Genomic DNA, 19,383 nt, shown 5'->3' with positions numbered 1-19,383 from the left:
ATAATTAAAGCTCCAAAATATCCAATTAGTGGATGAAAATAGCTCATAATAACATATTCTCTCTGAATGAATAAAACCGACTGAATGATAAAAGAAAAACTTTAAGAGGGTAATTCCAACTTCCATCTTCCTTTCTCTCAATTTCCCTACAAAAACAGCCCTTGCACCTTAATAATGATGTCTTAAGGAAGACAGAAGCGCAAGCACAACTATTTCAACTTGACACTTTGCATGCGAAATTGAACAAAATGAGCTAATATTTCATACTCACAGCGAGTGTGTGACTGTGTGGGTGCGCATGCATGTGTGTGAATGGTCTCATTAGTGAAAATAATAGTGGCATAATATATCGCAAATTACAGAGAACGCTAGGAGGGGTAATTAAACAGATGTTTGGTGAAAGATACAGTACATTATTATTGTGTGCGTGTGTGTTTGTGTGTGTGTGTGTAGTCATGCAGGGCTGAGGGCTGGAATTGTGATAAGTTTCTAATTGCTCTTGAACTAATTCCAAAGAGTGCACAGGATGTGTGACTATTGTGATGTGTGTGACTGTTCAAACAAGTCGGATTGGCTTTTAAGAGCTGGATAAAGGAGGGAATCGTAAAACAATTAGGGATATGTTTTTCTAAAATTCACAAATTATAATGCGAGAGTATCTGAATTTCAATGATAATTCATAGTTCAGTAAGTGTGTCACAAATGTTCCAGCTTTTAAGTATTGTATTTTTCCTGCTAATTAAGAATGTGAGACTGCACATAATGAAGATTAGGTCGTTGTGATGTTTGGAGAGTTCACATTATCAAAGAATTCTGGGACAAAAAATTAAATCTGCGTCTTTGTGTTCATCATCCAGCAGCTCCTAAATGTTGTAAATGTATTTGTTATGTAATGTAATTTATGGATCACTGAACAACATTTTTGTATATCTTTATTTACTTCGAGTCAAAAAAGATTTCTTTTTTTTTTTTTTTTGCTGCAGAAAAAAACACAGAATAATCTTGGTTTGACGGAGCACTCACGCAGCTTCTGTACAGAAAAATGCCATTGTGTATTGTTTTGTTTTCATGAACAGAAAATATCAGCCCTGTTTTTAGCTTGACCATCAGACCAAAACACTTTAGAAAAACAGGCTTGTACAATTTTCTCTACCGACAGAATATTGTAGGTAGAGTTTTCATCCAGAAAACATGATGAATAAATGATCAAGTCATCCATCAAGAGCTCCAGTGTGGACGACATGTTCATGGTCAACTTTGATGAAAAATTTAATAGCTCCATTGGTCAGAGACAAAGGATTTAAAGTTGAACAGAAATGTAAATACTCCTCACATTCTGTGTGAGTTAATATACACGACTGATCCTGCAGGTGCATGTGTTTGTGCATACAGTATTTGCGGAGATGGTGTCTATGTTTCATGCTCTGGGTGGAGGTTTCTCATGGCACAGTGACAGGCTTCCCGCCGCACTAACGACTGAAGCACATCAGAGTCCTGTATTGTCTACGAACATCAATAGAAGATTTATTTTTCAATTAATTAATTCATTAATTCATTTATTCGTTCCCATCAAATATGGGAGGATAGTAACAGACGTTACTATTGAATCCCACTGGATGTTATCTTTCATGTTATTTTAACACCTGCTGAATCACAGAGCACTGCAGGAAGTGCTGCAATTCCAGATGGAACTAAGCTAACTGTTAGCCCTCAGTAGCTTGCCTACTGGAAGTGATGTGATGATAACATTAATAGCTGTTTAATGCCTGGTCCACACACATTGCACCAATCAAATCACAGTAACGACATTTCCAAAAAATCAAGCTACTTGAAGAAAAAGTAAGAAGTCACAGTTCTCGTTTTTGCTAATCACAACTGTGACCAAATAATGCACAACACCAAGGACATACAAATACGTCTTAATTACTGTTCAGCGTTTACGTTGCTGTGTCACAATTTCCTGCTGTTCTGTCACAATTTCTTTTCAATCATATCTCTCCCAGAAGTGCCATTTCTCTTTAGTGAAACTGGCATTGAGTGATACTTACAGGTTGAGCGGCTGCCATGCCGGCCACTGAGCCTTAGTTTTAATGACAGTCAGCACTTCATCTCCCTGCGGAAAGAGAGAGAGACAGGGACAGAAAAAGAGAGAGAGGGAGAGAGATACAGGAAGCAATTTGTCACTAAATGGATGACGATAAAGGGAGAAAAAAGAAACATTGACAGAGAAAAGGCCAAAATTGACAAATTGACATGACTGAGGGCGAGTACTCTCATCCAAGGACAGCAAAGTGTATTCCACTTTTCAAAGGCTTAAGAGTCTGGACAAAGTGTGTCTTATCAGGACAAAATGGCTCTGTGCTGTTTTATGACAGCCGTCTGTTATTCTAGCGGGGAACCTCACTATGCACTCCCACCAGTCTCTCTAGTGTCTCTGTAGCATTACAGCCACTTTATGGACTACACAACACATTATCTATCATAATGCATCGGACGTACAGTAATTACTCGGCCAAAAGCAGGAAGACAAATGATGGAGTTAGTGTAGTGGAGCAGCTGATTAGGATGGAATTGGAATGTGCACATGTGCCCTTTCTGGTTTCATAAAAGCCTGTCTTGTGTTTCCTCCACCTCTCCATCTTTTTGTCCTTCTTGCTTCTTGCTCACACACACACACACGTTTACAAAAACACACAAATGTCAACTTCAGTTTGGAATATGCACCCCCCCCTAAAAAAAAGTCCTTTTTTCTGCTTGACTGAAGGTTCCACTGTCGCCTTGAAAGCCTCCCCTCCTCCCTGGGGCGTTGGTGGGTGGTTGGGTGGTTGTCTGCATGTGTATGTGTGCGTGGATGAAAACAAGTTTACAAGTCAGTGTCCATCTTTTCTCCAGAGGAGCCTCTGCGGCCTTTCTGGGCTTCAGACTTCACTCCATCCTCTCACAGACACACAACCAAAAACACAAACACACACACACACAGGTGGGCACACATTGAGAGGTACATATATGAATACAGACAGCCAGAGGGACAGAAACACAAGCTGGCATGGAATCAGGACACGTAGAACAACCAATGAGCAATGGGGGATTGTCCAGATAGGTTCAGTGGCAGGCAGAAAGACAAGGGTTTTATGTTTGCACTGGCAGCAACACAGAACTGGTTCCTTTAAGTTGGATTTTCAGGTCAGAGGTTGCTCTCTGACCTTTGTTAATGATGTGATACTAAGCTAACGAACAAGTAAATAAATTAGTAATTGTGGTTTATTTATATAGCACTTTTCTTAACAATGCTACAAAGTGCTTTCCAAGAGAAAAACATAAAATCAGATAAGGCTGATAAAATGAGAGCAAGGCCAAGGAGCCCAGCGGAAGTTTACACAGTAAAATGGGAATAAAAACATTCTAAATAAAACATCTATCAAACATTTCCAAAAGCTTGTATGCTGGAGTGCAAGCAGCTGAAAACACTTTGATTGTTTGATTTTCAGCACGCTATGTTTTTATAACCATAAGCACAGTGACACCACAGCGCTACGCGGAGTAACAGTGTTGAGCCTCGTCCATACTAGACAGGAAGCAACTAAAGGCATGAATATATGGACACTGGCATTAAGGAAGCTGTACTTTAGAACATGTGTCACATTTGAAAATGTCACAAGTTGTGAGAAAAAAAAAATGTTTCCATAAATTTATCTAATTTCACATACACCAGTACAGAGATGAACAAACGACATACCCAGTCAAAGGTCAATACACACTGCAGTCCATGTTTTTCCCATTGTAGTAGCTCAAATGCAAGGAAGCCAGTAACATTTTTCTCACTTACAGATAAACATGCTGAAGGTAATTTCTCCATCATTCTTTGACTCCCTCCACCATGTGCCATTATCAGAAACATTCAAAGCTTTGGTTCATTTTCGGCAAAGGGAAGAAAAATCCTATTCCTGTTAAATCCTGCACATCTAATGGCAGCCCTCAGCCAGTATCACGCAATACAAAGTGCTTCACGGAGGCCGGTAGGAAATGCAAATCTTCCTGTAATGGTTTTGTTTGTTTACGGTAATGGCACAAAATGACTGTGATTTACCCATGTTTAAATGCACATTACATTTTCATGAATGATTTCAAGGAGAAGAAAAAGAGTGGAACAGAAAGGGGGGTGGGGTGGGGTGGAGGTAGAGAAGCTGGTCAGGTAAAGACAGAAAAGAGGAGGAGAAAATTGTGGAAGAGTAGAAGAGGAGGAGGAGAAATGACTAGTTTGAGGATAAAAAGTAAGACAAGGAGGAGGAGGAGAGAGGGTGGGACCAGGAAAGTGATATAGCTGAAAAGAATGAAGGTGGCAGGAAAAGAAGAGGAGGACTTTAGACAGTAATAAAAAGCAAAAATGAAGAGAGAAAGAGAGCATGGTGGGAGTGAGGTGGATTAGAAAAGGAACAAGAGAGACACAGCTGAGAGGGAGAGAGGGAGGAAACAACAAGAATGCACTTAATGGAAGGAGAGAAAGACAATGTGAGACAGGAGGGAGTTCAAAAGAGCAGGGCTGAGAAGAGACACACAGACACTCATCCAGGTAAAATAACTTTACATAATAAATACATCCACTCCACACTCCCTAACACTTTCTTCAATCCCGTCCTCCCTCACTTGTTCCATTGTTCCCTCCTTCCCTTTCCATGTAACTCCTTCCTGTCTTTCACACCGCCTTCAGGCCTGTCCATTTTTATTTCCTTTCTTGCTCCTTTCTCATTAATATAATCTCCTTATATCATTTTTACTCCTCCTTTCATTTTATCCTCTTAACACCTCAACTGCATGTAGCCAATATCCAAAGTTAGCTGAGAGTCTAGTAGGAGTCTACAGCCATATTAGCTCTGTAAGGCTGTACTTAAGCAAAGCAGCACTTTAAGATTGATACTAATGCTACCATGGAGAAATTTGATCTGATGATGGCATGAAATGAAAACTCAGCAGATCAAAAGTCAAGTAAGTATCTCCATACATTTCAGGTCAGCAGTGATCCACACACATGCCTGTTTATTTACCACAGAAAGTGTCTGAGCTCCTGCTACAGTGACTGGACTCCACTAAGGTGAGACTCTGTCCTACTGTGAGAGATGTGCTGCCATTCACTTTCTGTCAGGCAGCAGCAGGTGTGACAGCAGTGAAAGCGAAGAGGAAAAGAGCTGATGCCCAGGACACATCTTACAAAGAAATTACAAAGATTAGTAAGTGACACCACCGGTCGACACACAGGTACCTGGTGCTGAGGTGATGGCCTGAAGACAAGAGTGCTGTGAATGACTGCTGTCCAAGCAGCATCAGAGCTATGACAGCAAATATCAAATCTATATCTAGTCCATCTGACAGATGGATGGGGAAATGGTGACAGTGTAAGAGAGAGAAAGAGGGATGGAGAGTGATGAAGAGAAGATGGACAAATATAAAAGCAGAGATGAAAAATGACATAAACAGCAGCTGAGGTTTAGTCCACAAGCTTCTGCTAATAAAAACCTAGCAAATTAAAAGCTGAATGGAAAAGGCAGAGGTTGATAAAATACTTTTCCCATGATGGAAAAAAATCCCGTTACAGCTTATTCAACTGCCCATACAGAATTTATGAGATGTGCTGTGATGAAAATCCTTTTCTTAAGCAAATAATGATGGAGTGAGGCGTGGCCCAGCAGTTTCCTGACTCTTACAGCACAGTAACTCAGTGGCCTTGAAGGTCCATGTTGAGTATCTGACTGTAAAACACATATGGTTTCACAAAATAACCTTAATTCAAGGTCCATTTACAAGTGTTTTCTATTCAAGCACATCTCACAGACGAGTTTGCTCAGTGAAGTATGGAATTCTGGTCACACCATGACATGTGACTGTTTCTGCTCAAGGACGGCTTTTGGCATTGGATTTGTGTGTGTGTTAATTTAGTCTCTTGTCCAGGATCCTCCCTGTTTCATTTATGTTGTGTGTCCGTCAGCTGTCATACACCACTCCAGCCCTCCTCTGAGGTTGGTTCCCATCGTCAGGGTGTACCAGCAGAGCTCTCCATTGAATGCTTTGGGGTAAAAGCTGACTATATCTCTGTTTGGCTCTGTTTTGGTCTCCACCAACACCAAACCGTAATCTCTCATTCTTTAGCTGCTACATGCTCCACTATGTTCACATGCTAGTTGCTAATTTGCTGCTTGCTTTTTGGTGCTGGTCAAGTAGTGCACAGACAGATTTCAGAGCTTTTTCACTGAAAGTGCTTAAGTTCTGTAGGAGTTGAGGAGTTCATCACTTTGAGCCACCCCCTTTATTACACATAATAATCTGAACATAAACCACATGCTTCCAAGATTAAGATATCCAGCACAAAGGGGATTTTGTGTTACCCATGCACTGTAATATTTAAAAAATATTTGTTTTTATTTTCAGACAGAGGTATGAATTTTGACACTTGCCAACAAAAAATTGCTGAATCGCTTTAGAAAGATAACCTATTTGTATGATAGACACATTCCCGTGTTGCTTTTTGTGTGACATTTCCAGAATTTGGATTACATTTTTCTTTTCTTCTGGATAGAAACATACTTGTGTGAACAGGACAGGGGTAGACACAAAGACAGCCTGCACCATTCCTTCCCAAATCCCCTCAGTGGTCTCAGATCTGCCCACTTATCACTCACTCACTTTGGAATGAAGTTTTGCCTGGAGGGACTCAGCAGCATGAGGCTCTGTATTGTCTTTCCAGACGCGGTCTAATAAAGGAAAATGAGCCTGGGGACTTAGGGAAAAGGTGTCTAATAAAAAAATCAACACTGCACTAATGCAATTACAATTGCTTAGGGGCTGTAGAACAGATGGATGACTGGGCCACTATGTTGTAACTCAGTCGGATGAGATTCACAGCTTAGGTCAAAAACACACACACACACACACACACACACACACACATATCCACTCACACATGGAAGTACTCACTTAGAGCCATGTCACACTAAGAACACATACACAGTTTATCTGAAGTTGTCAATATGATGAAACGGTCTGCCCTTGTGGAAATAAATTGCAGTTCACCTCGTCTCAGAAGATGTCTTTGATCATTTGTCAAATATCATTTCACAAAGACACACACAACAACTTCAGTTCAGCAGGTTACTTATCAACCACCTGTGACGTGGATATGAAGAGCCACGCTGTAACATCTGTCCAATTACATTCTAATTTACTTGTCCCCCAAGCTAGCTGCTATAATTGTACTGTACAAAATAACAGCCCGTGTTCCCCTATAGCAAAACCATAAACAGATTTGAAATAAACAAAGCCCATATCTCTGGCCTGAAGGAAAGATAACTGCGATATTTTGTTAATTATTTTTGAGGTATCTGATTAACTCAGAGAAAAACTTGGCTTTTTTTTTATTCCTCTAGTAATAACATGATAGACAAAATGGCGGTTTAGGTCGGCTGTGCAAGCAGGTTATTATGACCAATTCACATTCACTGTTTGGTGGCGACCTCTAGCACAGGAGGAAGTCAAGTGACTTGGAGTAAAGAGCAGGAAAGTCCATATATGGGCTGGATGATGGGTCAAACAAACACAGGACTTTCACCAAAGATGCATAAAATGTGTAGAATCATGACTAAATCACTAACTATGCCTACACATTCTTCTCATCAGATTTATAAAGCAGTGTGTGCATCCAATTCTGTTTTGTAAATCTCCGTCACTGTGGAAATGGGCCACCCCCACAACTGTCCCTAAATGGATGTGGAAATCCCATTTGATTATCAATAATTGTGCTTGCACCACCACTTATTAGACCTGTCAGTGAGAAGAACGACAAGTAAAAAAAAGTGCAACGTAACAAATTGTGTTTGCAGCTGTCATTGTGTGCGACCATTACGCACACTTGTGGGTACTTACAGCACTCGGGCCACAAATTCAGCGCTTCTCGCTGTAAACCATCATTGCGGTAATATCTCAGTCATTTTTATTGAACATCAAAAGGGTGATCAATGGTTAATCTACAGAGCTAACACTGATATAGACCTTACAAAGCATTTATCAGGCTCAACTGAAAAGATCGCTAACGAGGCTAAGTTAGCCTAAGTTAGTTTCTGAATGTGTCTGAGTAACTTTTTACAGAACACTGTGCAGACTGTGAAAGCAACTGCACAATCAGTGAAATTGGCAAACAACATAAAGTCTCTTAACTTAGATTTCATATCAACCTCATTATTTCACCTGCAGCTATCACTTGAAAAACTGTGTACGCACGGTCTGAAGTATGCATGAGGTCTGCACACTCTCACTGCACATATTTCCTTTACAAATACCAGTTTAAGTGTGAGAACATATGTGGGTACACATCGATGATAACTGACTGACTCTGGACAACAAGGCAAGATTTTCTTCCGTCTCTTCCCTCTTTACTATGCCTGGAGCTGAAAGCTATGAAATAAAACAATAAACAATAGTATATAGTTTAATTATATATAACTACATACAAGTATTATTTGTTTTATGAGGACATCATTACAACAGTTTGATGCTGTGGCCTGCTATCACAACCTGACAAGAACATGCTATAAAGTGTGCATGATGATTGCACGACATTAACACAAGAAACTTCTTCATTCAGCAGATGTTGATTAAGAATTATGCCCTCAGACCTTGAATCACAGGTCTGAGCAACATCCTCAAGGCACAGATACAATCATCACACATCAGCTCACAAACAACATAATATGAAAGCAGCACACATAATTATTAAACATGTGTGGACAGGGTGGGGAAAAAATCAGATCTCAGCAACATCCTAAAGGCACAAAATCTTTCTTAACTGTCAACAAAACACGAGGGTAACACAACACACACAACATTGTATTACACACAGATGTTAGCTGTAATTCGCGATTCTGCACCTGTCTGATGAAACATCAGACATCATCAGGCAGAAACCAATCAGGAACATTTTTCAACAGCATTTTTAGGTTTTTACTGATTCAGGCTACTCGCAAATGGCCATCTGAGTGCATTTTGAGGGGTGGAAGGAACAGTCAAAACCATAGACTTATACATTATTAATTAACTTCTGCTTGCTAGGTTGGGTGTATGCCGGGTTGACGAGAAACTCTGTATATTTATTTAAGGAGTTTTATCAAAAGTGAATATTTGCCAAAAAGTTACAAAACTAGAAATATCTCAAATGGAGTTTGGCCTCATTCACTTCACTTGATACAAAACAAAAAAGAAGCCATTTTCACATTCAACCATATTTTCCACTTTGACAGATGGAACCAAACTACGAACACAAAAGTACTGATTAATCCCACAAGCCCCACTTTGTTATTTAATATTGTATTTATTTATTTTAATACTTTAGCAACATAAGGATTGAATGGACAGTTTCTGCATCACCTGTGCATGGTAAATCAAATCCATCCACTTTATACATCTGACGGAGTTTTTGTAAACGAAGAATCCCTAATGGACCAGGCCAAATCATGGCTTTGAAAGAAGAAAGGGTGGAAAAAGTAAGAACGGTGGGACTGTGGCAGCAGGGAACATAGGCCTGGTGGAAGTAAGCCATGGTGCACAAGATAACGTGGTCAGAGGTCTGGAAGGCCAAGCCATTCAAGATCGAGCTCCTGACCCTGTCTACATACCCTCTACCTTTAGCCAAGCTTACACACACTGAATCCTAAAATCACTACGAGGCACGCACTTTAAAATATCAGAACAACAAGGATTGGGTTAACTACTTCCTACATTAAGTGACTATAATTAAGTGGTCAGATAACAGACTCAAGCCCAAACTACTGAACTGCTGCTGGGGTAGTTTCCGCTACAATATTTGTCCTGGTTGTTTCCAGGACAAATATTGACATAAGCCAATGAGGATGCTTTTGGAGGGGTGAAGGCCATACTGGTGGAGTGCTGCTTGCTTCCAATTCTGAAGAACTTTTCAAGCTTGTGGTGGATGTCGGTCACATTGGAGTGGGGAGAGCACTCTTACAAGTAGGTGCAGCTGGACAAGAGAGACAAGTAGCTTATTTCTCTAAGAAGCTACACAAACATCAAAAGACCTCAATGAGGCACTCAGGCACTGAGATGGAAGCTTTGGGTCTTGTCCTGGTGGCCAAGCATTTTGAAGTGTATATGTTTCATTCAGGTCGAGGGGTTGCGATGTATACAAACCACAATCCACTGGCTTTTCTGGCAGTTCAGTTGGGCACTATACAGCCATATAGTCTGGTTGTAACTGAGGATGCATCTAGTCAGTTTCCAGTTAAGTTTGCACATGTAACAAACCTCAAATAACAAACATAAAATCACCCAAATTGTAAATTTGTCAAAATTGAGTAATTGGGTTTAAAGGGCCTTTAAACAATTTGTAGTGTTTGTGTGTCTTCTTCATATGTTGCCGCACTGCTGCACATGTTACTTATGCTTTCTGTTGGTGGAGCCGAGTGTTTATGGCAGTGCTGCAGCCACAACACTGTGTGTTCACCTTTTTTTCTGCACTTTTTCTGTGTGTGTTTCTGTGACACAATGATTTTGTTAGTGTGTGTGTCTCTTTGTGCATTTCCTCCAAGATACTATAACCTGAAGGCTTGGTAATCCATCACACCAGTGTCAGGTGTAATATGTGACACATTCACCAGAGGAAACATAGTCACATTAGTCAGCATGGATCACTGTCATATTTCGTCTTGGCAGACCCCTTAGTTTGTTACAAAGAACCAAACAGCTGCAATTAATAATGGCTGAGGTGGAGTTACAGGTTTTATATACTGTCAACAAATCAGGCAAAAAACTGTGGTACAGCTATACTGTGATTTATACTTGAGGAAAAATAAGAGCAAAAGAACACCCACAGATCATTCCAATTTAAAGTGTTAATGTACTTCTTCCTGCTGATTTGTTTATCTGTTTACTGAGGCATTTAACTTTGTACATCAAAGTTAAATGCCTCAGTAAACAGTTAGGGAAAATGAGCAAAGAAATCATTTAAATCAGTAATGGCATGTAAAAAATGCATCACAATTGTGAGCAAGCAGCACTGGTTCACACACCAGTATGGCTTTTACCCCTTCAAAATCACGCTCATAGGCCTATGTCAAAACAACGTGAGCATCTTTCTTAAGGAGGCTAGTCAACAGTTCAGTAACCACAGGGAGGCTGGGTACAAATCTCGTATAGAATCCACATATACCCAACACTCCCATAACTTCCCATGGGGAGGCTGAGGATGGCTTCCGCTTTTGCATGACAAATGAGAAAATGCAAGAAAAAATACTTCAAGTTGACATTAATCAGTCTTAGTGACAATTTCAGTGTTAACGTTGGTTTTAAGACAGTGCTAACGTAATGCTTTTTGACCACTGAAAGCGTTAATGATACATTAGGGATATTCCCCCTCTCTCTCTCGTTCTCTCTCTGTCTCTCGTACCTCTGTAACTCTAACATTACATTTTTGATGAGGTGCACATCATCTATGGCGTAGCTTAAGGTAGAGCTACCACAGCTCTGTGTGCAGGCTCCATAGCTACACCATAACCTCTAAATGCAGAACTGTATATCCACTTTAAGTCTGTTTTTGAATGCAGAATGGACTCACAGCTGCCCCTTGTGGCTGCTGGCTGAAAAAAAAAAAAAACCCAAGCAGCAAATGCAGTTTTCATCGTTCCTAGATGTAGTGGGTGTTTTCCCCCAGTGGACCACAGGGGGCAATAAATATCCAAGTCCAGCTTGGTGCACTTGAAAACTACTTGAACAAGCCACACAAAAGTGGGATTTAGTCTTTATGTTAAGTATTTTTGTGATCTGCATTAGTTTTGTTTGACTGTATTCTTCTCATAGGTCACTTGCTTTTCACATGACTTTTCATGTTTCTTTGTACTGTCTGTTGCCCTTGCGTGTTTCTTTATGAATTATTTGTTATCATTCATTCCTTACAAGTATCTCATTTCTTTGCTTATGCCATACCTGTAAGAAATAGATTCGTACATATGGTATACACCATATGCACTTGCATTAAGTTAGGGCTCTTGAGCATCTTTGATATGGAACCCAGCATTCAATTTATCAATGCAATGAGGTCTGACGAAGGACAGCGTTAACAAAGGTTAGCTGGTCAACGAGCTGGCATCAGTCTGTGGTGCAACCATGGGTTCTAAGTCAAAAACAGTTGAATAAACTGTTCACTTTTGACCGTAATGATAATGACTAGTGGGTGAAGATAGTCAGAGCTGCAGAATTGATCTGAGGCCACCACTGAGTCTGTGAAATCAAGCATTTGGAAAGCCTGTATTGCAGTGGTCTCCAATCACACCAGTCAGCTGGGGTCTACTCTAGATATCAAATCAGGGCTGATTTCAACGCTGGATACATGAGCACTGCAGCTGACCTGCTGGTGTGGGAAAGAAAACTAGCAATACACAAGGTCAGAACTATGACTTCAAGGCAAGTTCTACAAAGTCCACAATTCAAAGCATGTTGCACAGTACAAGAAAAAAATGAAAAAACATCACAAGAAAAAGAAAAAAAAAAACAAGAGCAATTTATGTGAGCAACATGTGTCAAGTAGAAGGGCAGTGTGAGTGGAGGAAGGAAAGGCGGGTAAGGTCACAAAGTTGGAAAAAGGAAAGAACAGCAGAGAAAAACAAAAAGCACAAGTAAATATGGGTGTCAGGGGGAAAGACTGCACAGGGTGGTGAGGGAGAAGGAAGCAGGGTCAGGAGGGAGTATGAAAAGTAGAGTTTTGTACAGAGCAGAGCAGAGAAAGGGGAGAAGCAGGAGGTCACAGTGGGAGTGAAAGTCCAGTAATTGCTTTGACCTTGAGCTGAGCCGAGGTGTAACTCAGTCAAAGCCAGTGATGAATTCCATGCCCTCGGTCCTGTCGTGGGAATAAAGTCACCGCTCACAGGGATTTCTCTTTCTGACCACGTGGAAAAAAACACGGAGGGAGGACAACACTAGCTGAAACAGAGTCTGGGCGGGTGGGCTTCACAGCTGTCCAGGGAAACTGGACGGCCAGAGAGGGAGAAAGTGCTGTAGAGAATATCTGTAACACGGTTGGGGCAGATGGCTTCTGCTCTGTGTAACCTGTCAGATGGATGATGTTTTGACCACAGACAGACTGAACACTGGTAAAGGATGTGGAGAGAGAAGAACTCACGTTTCGTCTCTTCGTGCTCTTCTCTGTTAGGTTGCAGCAGCAGTTTTCCAACAAAGAATACATTATCAGGTTCTTCCTGCTCATTAAACTTTCAGGAGGCTTATAGCAGCTACAGGAAAATATGTCATATTTTGAAATGGCTTGCACTATGTAACCATCTGTATGAAAAATGATCTTTTATTTGCTACATGATACAGTAATATATAGGCAACACAGTTTGAACAAATATGCTGGAATAATACAGCATCATATGTACATCTACGCTCATCACTTGTTACTATGGTCTTTAAAAGGAAAACAACAGTAAAACAACAGTAAAAACTAGCCTAGAAGCTGAACACCCACTGATGACAGTCATCCCATCTGCAACTATACTGACATGACATTTCTATGAATTTCAATTCGATATTTGAGGTACACATTTCATTACAATGTTGGATGATTCTTCCATGCTGGTCAAGTGATACACTGCCTAGCCTACTGTAGTGTGCACCGTACTGTAAGTGCAACTCACCGTATACAGAAATGGATTAAACAGATGTCAGTTTCTTTGATTTATTGGCTGCAAACTGCAAATTGTAATCCAGCTTGAAGGCAACATCCTTGTCAACTGATAGTGAGCCCACATTGCTCGTCCTGCCACATGGAGGTGTGCAGATAGTTTTCAATTAGTTTCTAAGTGCTGTAGTTGTTTCCTCTTTGTTTATTTATGTTCTGAGATACGGACGCACTCAGAGCATCAGTCAGTCTTGTGTGTCTTTGCAGGTCCGTCTCCTCCATTTTACACCGTTTGGTCAGATCAAAAAGAAATCCAGACAAGTCATCTGCATTTGTTTAAAAAAGGTGCAGACAGCTGTTAGAGCCTGGTCCACTGAAATAGTGTGTCATTCGATAAAGTAGTCTGATATATACAGTATGCTTGCTCTGGGTCTGGGGTATATTCATTTTAATTTTCATCCCATTTGCATTTCACTCAGGGTGTTGGTTGCTGGTGTTGGTGTCGTGTTGCTTTGATTACAGGTTCAGTGTCCCTGTTACAAGCAATCTCTGGTGCAATGGTTTCTGCAACACAAGTCCAGCGTCTCTGTATTTTTGCATTAAGTCAATTAGTTCATTTAGCAGCAAGAAGGCTACATCCAGCTGCATGTCCCTCAACTGAAGTGTCTTGCTGACAATGTTCACAGCAAACAGAACATCATATCATATGACCATAGACATAATGAATTCAAACCTTTGCATTTCATTAGCCGGTGACTTGGCTTCACTTCGCTTGTGTATGTCTCACCGTTATCTTACAAAGTCGCCAAACAATGGCATTGCTTTTGGATGACATTTATGCTACACACTGCATGGTTTGCGGTAAGTCCTGACATTGAGACACAGCATATGGGCTTGGACTAGACTAGACTAGAATCTGGTTAGAGTACACAACAAACATTCACATGATTTAACCATTAAAATCCAGATAGATAGATACTTTATTCATCCCCAAGGGGAATTCACAAGCACACAACACACACGGAGCTGCTGGAAGGGCTGCCACTCGTGATGGCGCCGGAAACTATAACTATCTCCTCCAGTAGTGGCAGCGTGAGAGCGTGAGACTGAAGCTGAAAGTATGTGTCACAAGCCAGAAGCATGAGAATTGGCAAGCTGTGCATCTGGGCCCATAAAGAAAGACTGATAATGCTAACTAGACCCGTTCCTTTTTATAATGTATGCCAAAACTAGTAACCACCTTCAAGAGTGGAATACAAAATTAACAGCATGGCGGTTTCTCCTGAATGCTCAGTGTTATAAAGAAAAGGATGGCTTAAATTGCTCATGGTTGATAACCTATGTAAGTAGGCCACTTCTCGAATAAAACTGAAAAATATGCGTAATATCTGCAGTATCATGACTTTGAGTGTATAATTCCTTACACAAAAGTGAGAAGACTTTAATTAAAAGTAGTCGTACCATAATGCTACAAGACGCTACTAGTAAGCGCCCTGCTGTCACACAGTACCAATGTACTTCTTTTCTTATTTCATTTTATCAAATTATTAGCAAACTAAATGCTAATGCTAAATGCTCTTGTCCAGGTGCCCTGCAGCAGGTTAAATCCAGCTCGGACTGTTTGGTGGTTTGATACAGCGAGCATCATATTGTATGTAAAATCTAGCAAAGAGTGTAGTAAAAAGTCCAACGTTTCCCTCTGAAATGTAGTGGAGTAGAAATACGTAATGGAACAGAATGGAAAAATGGAAATATTCTTGTAAAGTAAACATACATCTTAGTCAGATTATTTATGAGCAGTATTACAAGTCTTATGAGCACTCCTTAAGATTATTAGCTACTTCATAATCTCTGCAGTGACCTGCACTTAAAACATTCCACCTACGCAGACTCAGAAAAAACCCTGATTAAATTGATGGAAATATAGTTCCACTGTGCTCTAATGGTGCCACTGCAGCTAAAACTTCTACTTGAGTTCTGTGGTCCTCCCCACCACACGTCTCCCTCTGGAACCCGTGGTAATTATCTTGTCACAGGGCTAGATTGGTGTGTTGAACACAACTGATTACACCGAGGCCGATTGACACAAAATATAACTGGCTCCAGTTCCCCTAATGAAGAGGGATGTGAACTGGTGTCAAGCCGCTGTCACGTAGTAAATGCCAACCCACATGTCAGCACTGACACAGGCACTGAGGTTGAGGCAGGGCCCTGATTACGCCTGATCGTCCAATATCCGGCTGATAAGTGTTAAACAACGATGGAGTGACAAGGATAACACAGAGCAGTGGAATCCAAGGAGTAAAGGAAGGGGGAAGGAAATAACAGTACGGACAAAGGTGTGTGTGTGTGTGTGTGTGTGTGTGTGTGTGTGTGTGTGAATGTGTTGAGAGACTGAATACCCTGCATCTAAGCAAATATCACTCATGTCAACTCCCAGTCAGTTTTTTTGATACATTCTATATCACATGGGGTTTGCAACAGTGATAACTGCTGGTTAAATTATCACACACATGGAAAGATTTGCTTTAAGCTGAGATGGTGAACATGGTAAACATTATAACATCAGATTGTTAGCATCGTCACTGTGACCATGTTAGCACGCAGCTCAAGAAACATTCGCTCGCTTCCAAGGGTGAACGAAAACTCACAGCACAAGATCAGCAAGTATATTAGTGTAATATTCTCATTTTTAGCCAATGTCTAACTTTTAATGGCGTAGGAGTAAAAGTGCTCATGGGATATGAAAAGAATATAACAAGACACGAGGTGACACAACCGGTGAAGAGCGAGTTCGAGAGCGAGAGAGAGATCAGGATGGCTCAGAGTAGAGTAGGTGGAGGGGGAGACCATTTTTCTTTCCAAGAATCAGTCTTTAGTTAGATATAGGCCTTTTATTTACACACTACAACCTTCCCTGTGACTTCTATTCCAGTAGAATACAAAATCAGCCTCTGCTAAGCAATCCGCTCGCATTATCTCTGCCATCCTCTGTTAAACTCTGTTTGTTAGTCTTGTGAACCTGTGAGTTTGACACAACTTTAAAGCTCCTTGACGGCAGTAAACACATTTAGACTAAAACTTATACATCGCTGAAAGAAATCAGCCATCGATGAGGGTGTGTGTGAGGGCAATGAACAAAGATGTGAGTATATTTTGGCAGGTTCTGCTGCGTGGCCCGCACACAGAGCAGCAATCGATGCAATATGCAGCTCCTTATAATCTCCATTTGGAGTGATGTTCAAAGCAAGTTAAGAATACGGTGAGAATGCTGAAATAATGATAATGTTGACTGCGCATTGGTTACAAAAAAAGGAAATGAGGGAGGGAGGCAGGGAGAAGGGATAAAGAAAGCAATGGAGGAGTGGAGGGAGGAAAGATTGAGGAATAAAAGATTAGGGAAGGAAGGAAAAGAGAGACAGTAAGAAGGAGGGAATGCAAGAGAGGAGGAAGTTGCAAGAAGCAAAGACAGCAAGATGTGAGCGGATGGATTAATTTCAGAGAATAGGAATGAAATGTAGCAAAGAAACAAAGGTGTGTAGGTGATAAACAATGCTCTGTTTACCATGTGTCAATCTGCTGATGTGTTGGGGATTAAAGCTTCGGTCCACATGAAAGAAGCCGCCTCATTATAAAACTCTCAACATATTGCTACCTGTTTGGCATGTGAGGCTAACAAGCTACTGTGCATCCCCTACTTAATGTCAGTCATCTGTGTATTTCTGTAACTAACAAATAATAGAACTTATTTTAGCATCTCCTGCAAAAACCCACACATCCACACACATCTTCTGATCAAACCCTAACCCTTCTTCTCCACTCTAATGAGATACAACGGAAAAGAATAATTAGGATGAAAATCTATGGTGGGAAGTGCGGTAATAGCTTAAAAAAAAAAATCTTTTCATTATTTCGAAACTGGAAGAAAGACTCAGATCTTGCCTGAGGGCAGCAGCTTGGGAGATAATTGGGGATTCATGATGTGATTGTGATTATTGATGAGAAAGGAGAGGGGATGGTTGGCCGCTGTTAATCCTGACCCGCCTCCAACAGAGCCGCCGCTGACACAAACAACAGGTGTGGACTTGCATTTTAGTGTTCATCCAGGGCTTTTAATGAATACAAATTCCCAATTAGGAGAGGATGGAGGCACAAGACACACACACACATGCACACAAACTCTGCAGATGCAGACATATAAAGTGACAGGTGGAGAAGTGCAATAGTGTTCCTCGGGGAATAGAAAACCTGAGCAATGGCGGTGCAACATGGTGAACTCCGTGGAAGAGGACCGAATCCCTCTGTAGGCATAAAGACGTCATTCTAAGGCAATGGAAACACAATGATTCTGATTTTGTGGTGATTACACACTAATAAAAATTCATAATTAGGAATATTATATTCAGTCTCTGTCAATAGATGCCCCTAAATCCTACACACTGGACCTTTAATGTACAGTGTACTTTCTTTCTCCCTTCTTTTGCTAATGTCTCACTTCCTTGATTTTGACCAACAGGCTTGCACATTGCTAGAGAACCAGCCTCCCACCCAACTCGTTCGTGTAACACAATATGGGTGTGTAAGCTACTGCTGACAGTGACCCTGATGAAGATCAATGCTGGTTATAACACAGTAATTTCAAATACATATTGCCATGTCAAATAACGGCTTTTAATTTTGCACAAATCCTACAGTGTGCCTTGGATCATTTTTGAAGGAGACTTTCATTTAGCATTTTTTTTATTAAGACTGTATTTCACCCATGCAATAAGCCCTTCACAGTATGGAATAAACTGAATGTATTACTTTACAGAAGTGGGTACAAATGATTAAGAAATTGATGTAGCTTGTTAAACAGCATTACACAAAGTATATATAAAGATTCTCCTAAATCAACAACTCACAAAACTCAGCAATTTTTTTAAGGGAATCTGGTACTTCCTCTCTGGGTGGCAAAGGAATATAATGAAGTTACGATGCTCTTTAGATCGTGCCACTGTGGTTATTACAGCCAATAGCACAACATACAGTCTCTCTCTCTCTCTGTCTCTCTCCTATCAACAATGTCCAAACACTGGGTTGGAAAATAGCACCAGTCCGGTGGTAGATTTCATATTGTACTGTTTGTGAGCTGATGTGTGATGATTGTGTCTGCGCCTTGAGGATGTTGCTGAGACTTGTGATTTATGGTCTGAGGTCATCATTCTTAATGAACATCTATTGAATGAAGGCATGTTTAGTATAAATGTGTGGTCTATATACTAATGTCATGCAAGAATTATGCCCACTTTATAGATAGCAGCAATGTTATTTCCACATTGCTAGCTAGCGGCTGCAAACTCCTCCCGACTTGGCAGCAAACCGTCGTTGTGTGCGCTGGAAGTCATGGTCGATGAAACCAGCAGAATAATGTCATCTGCAAGAAGGGATGTAATCCTGAGGCCACCATTCTGTCCATATTTCAGCTGCGCTTGGACATTCTGTCTGTGAAGAATCAGTGACAAGGCACAACCCTGGCAGTGTCCAACACCCACTACCAATGAACTAGACGCCCTGTTGAGAATGCAGACAAAGCTCTTACTGCAGGGCTGTGTGTCTGGAATCAGTCCCTTTTCACTTAATCACTACTTAATGTATAATAGACATTCAGTAGTTTATGCAATAGTGAGCAGTAAATAGAGATTTAGGACACTTACTAATCATCATCATTTAGC

The 19,383-nt window shown here is 40.7% G+C and overlaps 1 protein-coding gene across 2 annotated transcripts in view; it reads right to left on the bottom strand.

The window, feature by feature from the left end:
* Positions 1 to 19,383, bottom strand: part of spon1b (spondin 1b) — an 83,808-nt gene that overhangs the window by 15,941 nt on the left and 48,484 nt on the right. For both annotated transcript variants that reach the window (XR_013077288.1, XM_076733583.1), the window contains exon 7: positions 2,049 to 2,113. Coding sequence is in view for 1 of the 2 variants with exons in the window: in XM_076733583.1 (XP_076589698.1) it covers positions 2,049 to 2,113 (65 nt within the window). In the remaining variant the exon portion in view is untranslated. The remainder of the gene's footprint in view (positions 1 to 2,048; positions 2,114 to 19,383) is intronic.

The sequence above is a fragment of the Chaetodon auriga genome, chromosome 6 (assembly GCF_051107435.1).
Source record: "Chaetodon auriga isolate fChaAug3 chromosome 6, fChaAug3.hap1, whole genome shotgun sequence".
Classification (NCBI taxonomy): Eukaryota; Metazoa; Chordata; class Actinopteri; order Chaetodontiformes; family Chaetodontidae; genus Chaetodon; species Chaetodon auriga.
This window is presented reverse-complemented; position numbering and strand designations above follow the sequence as displayed.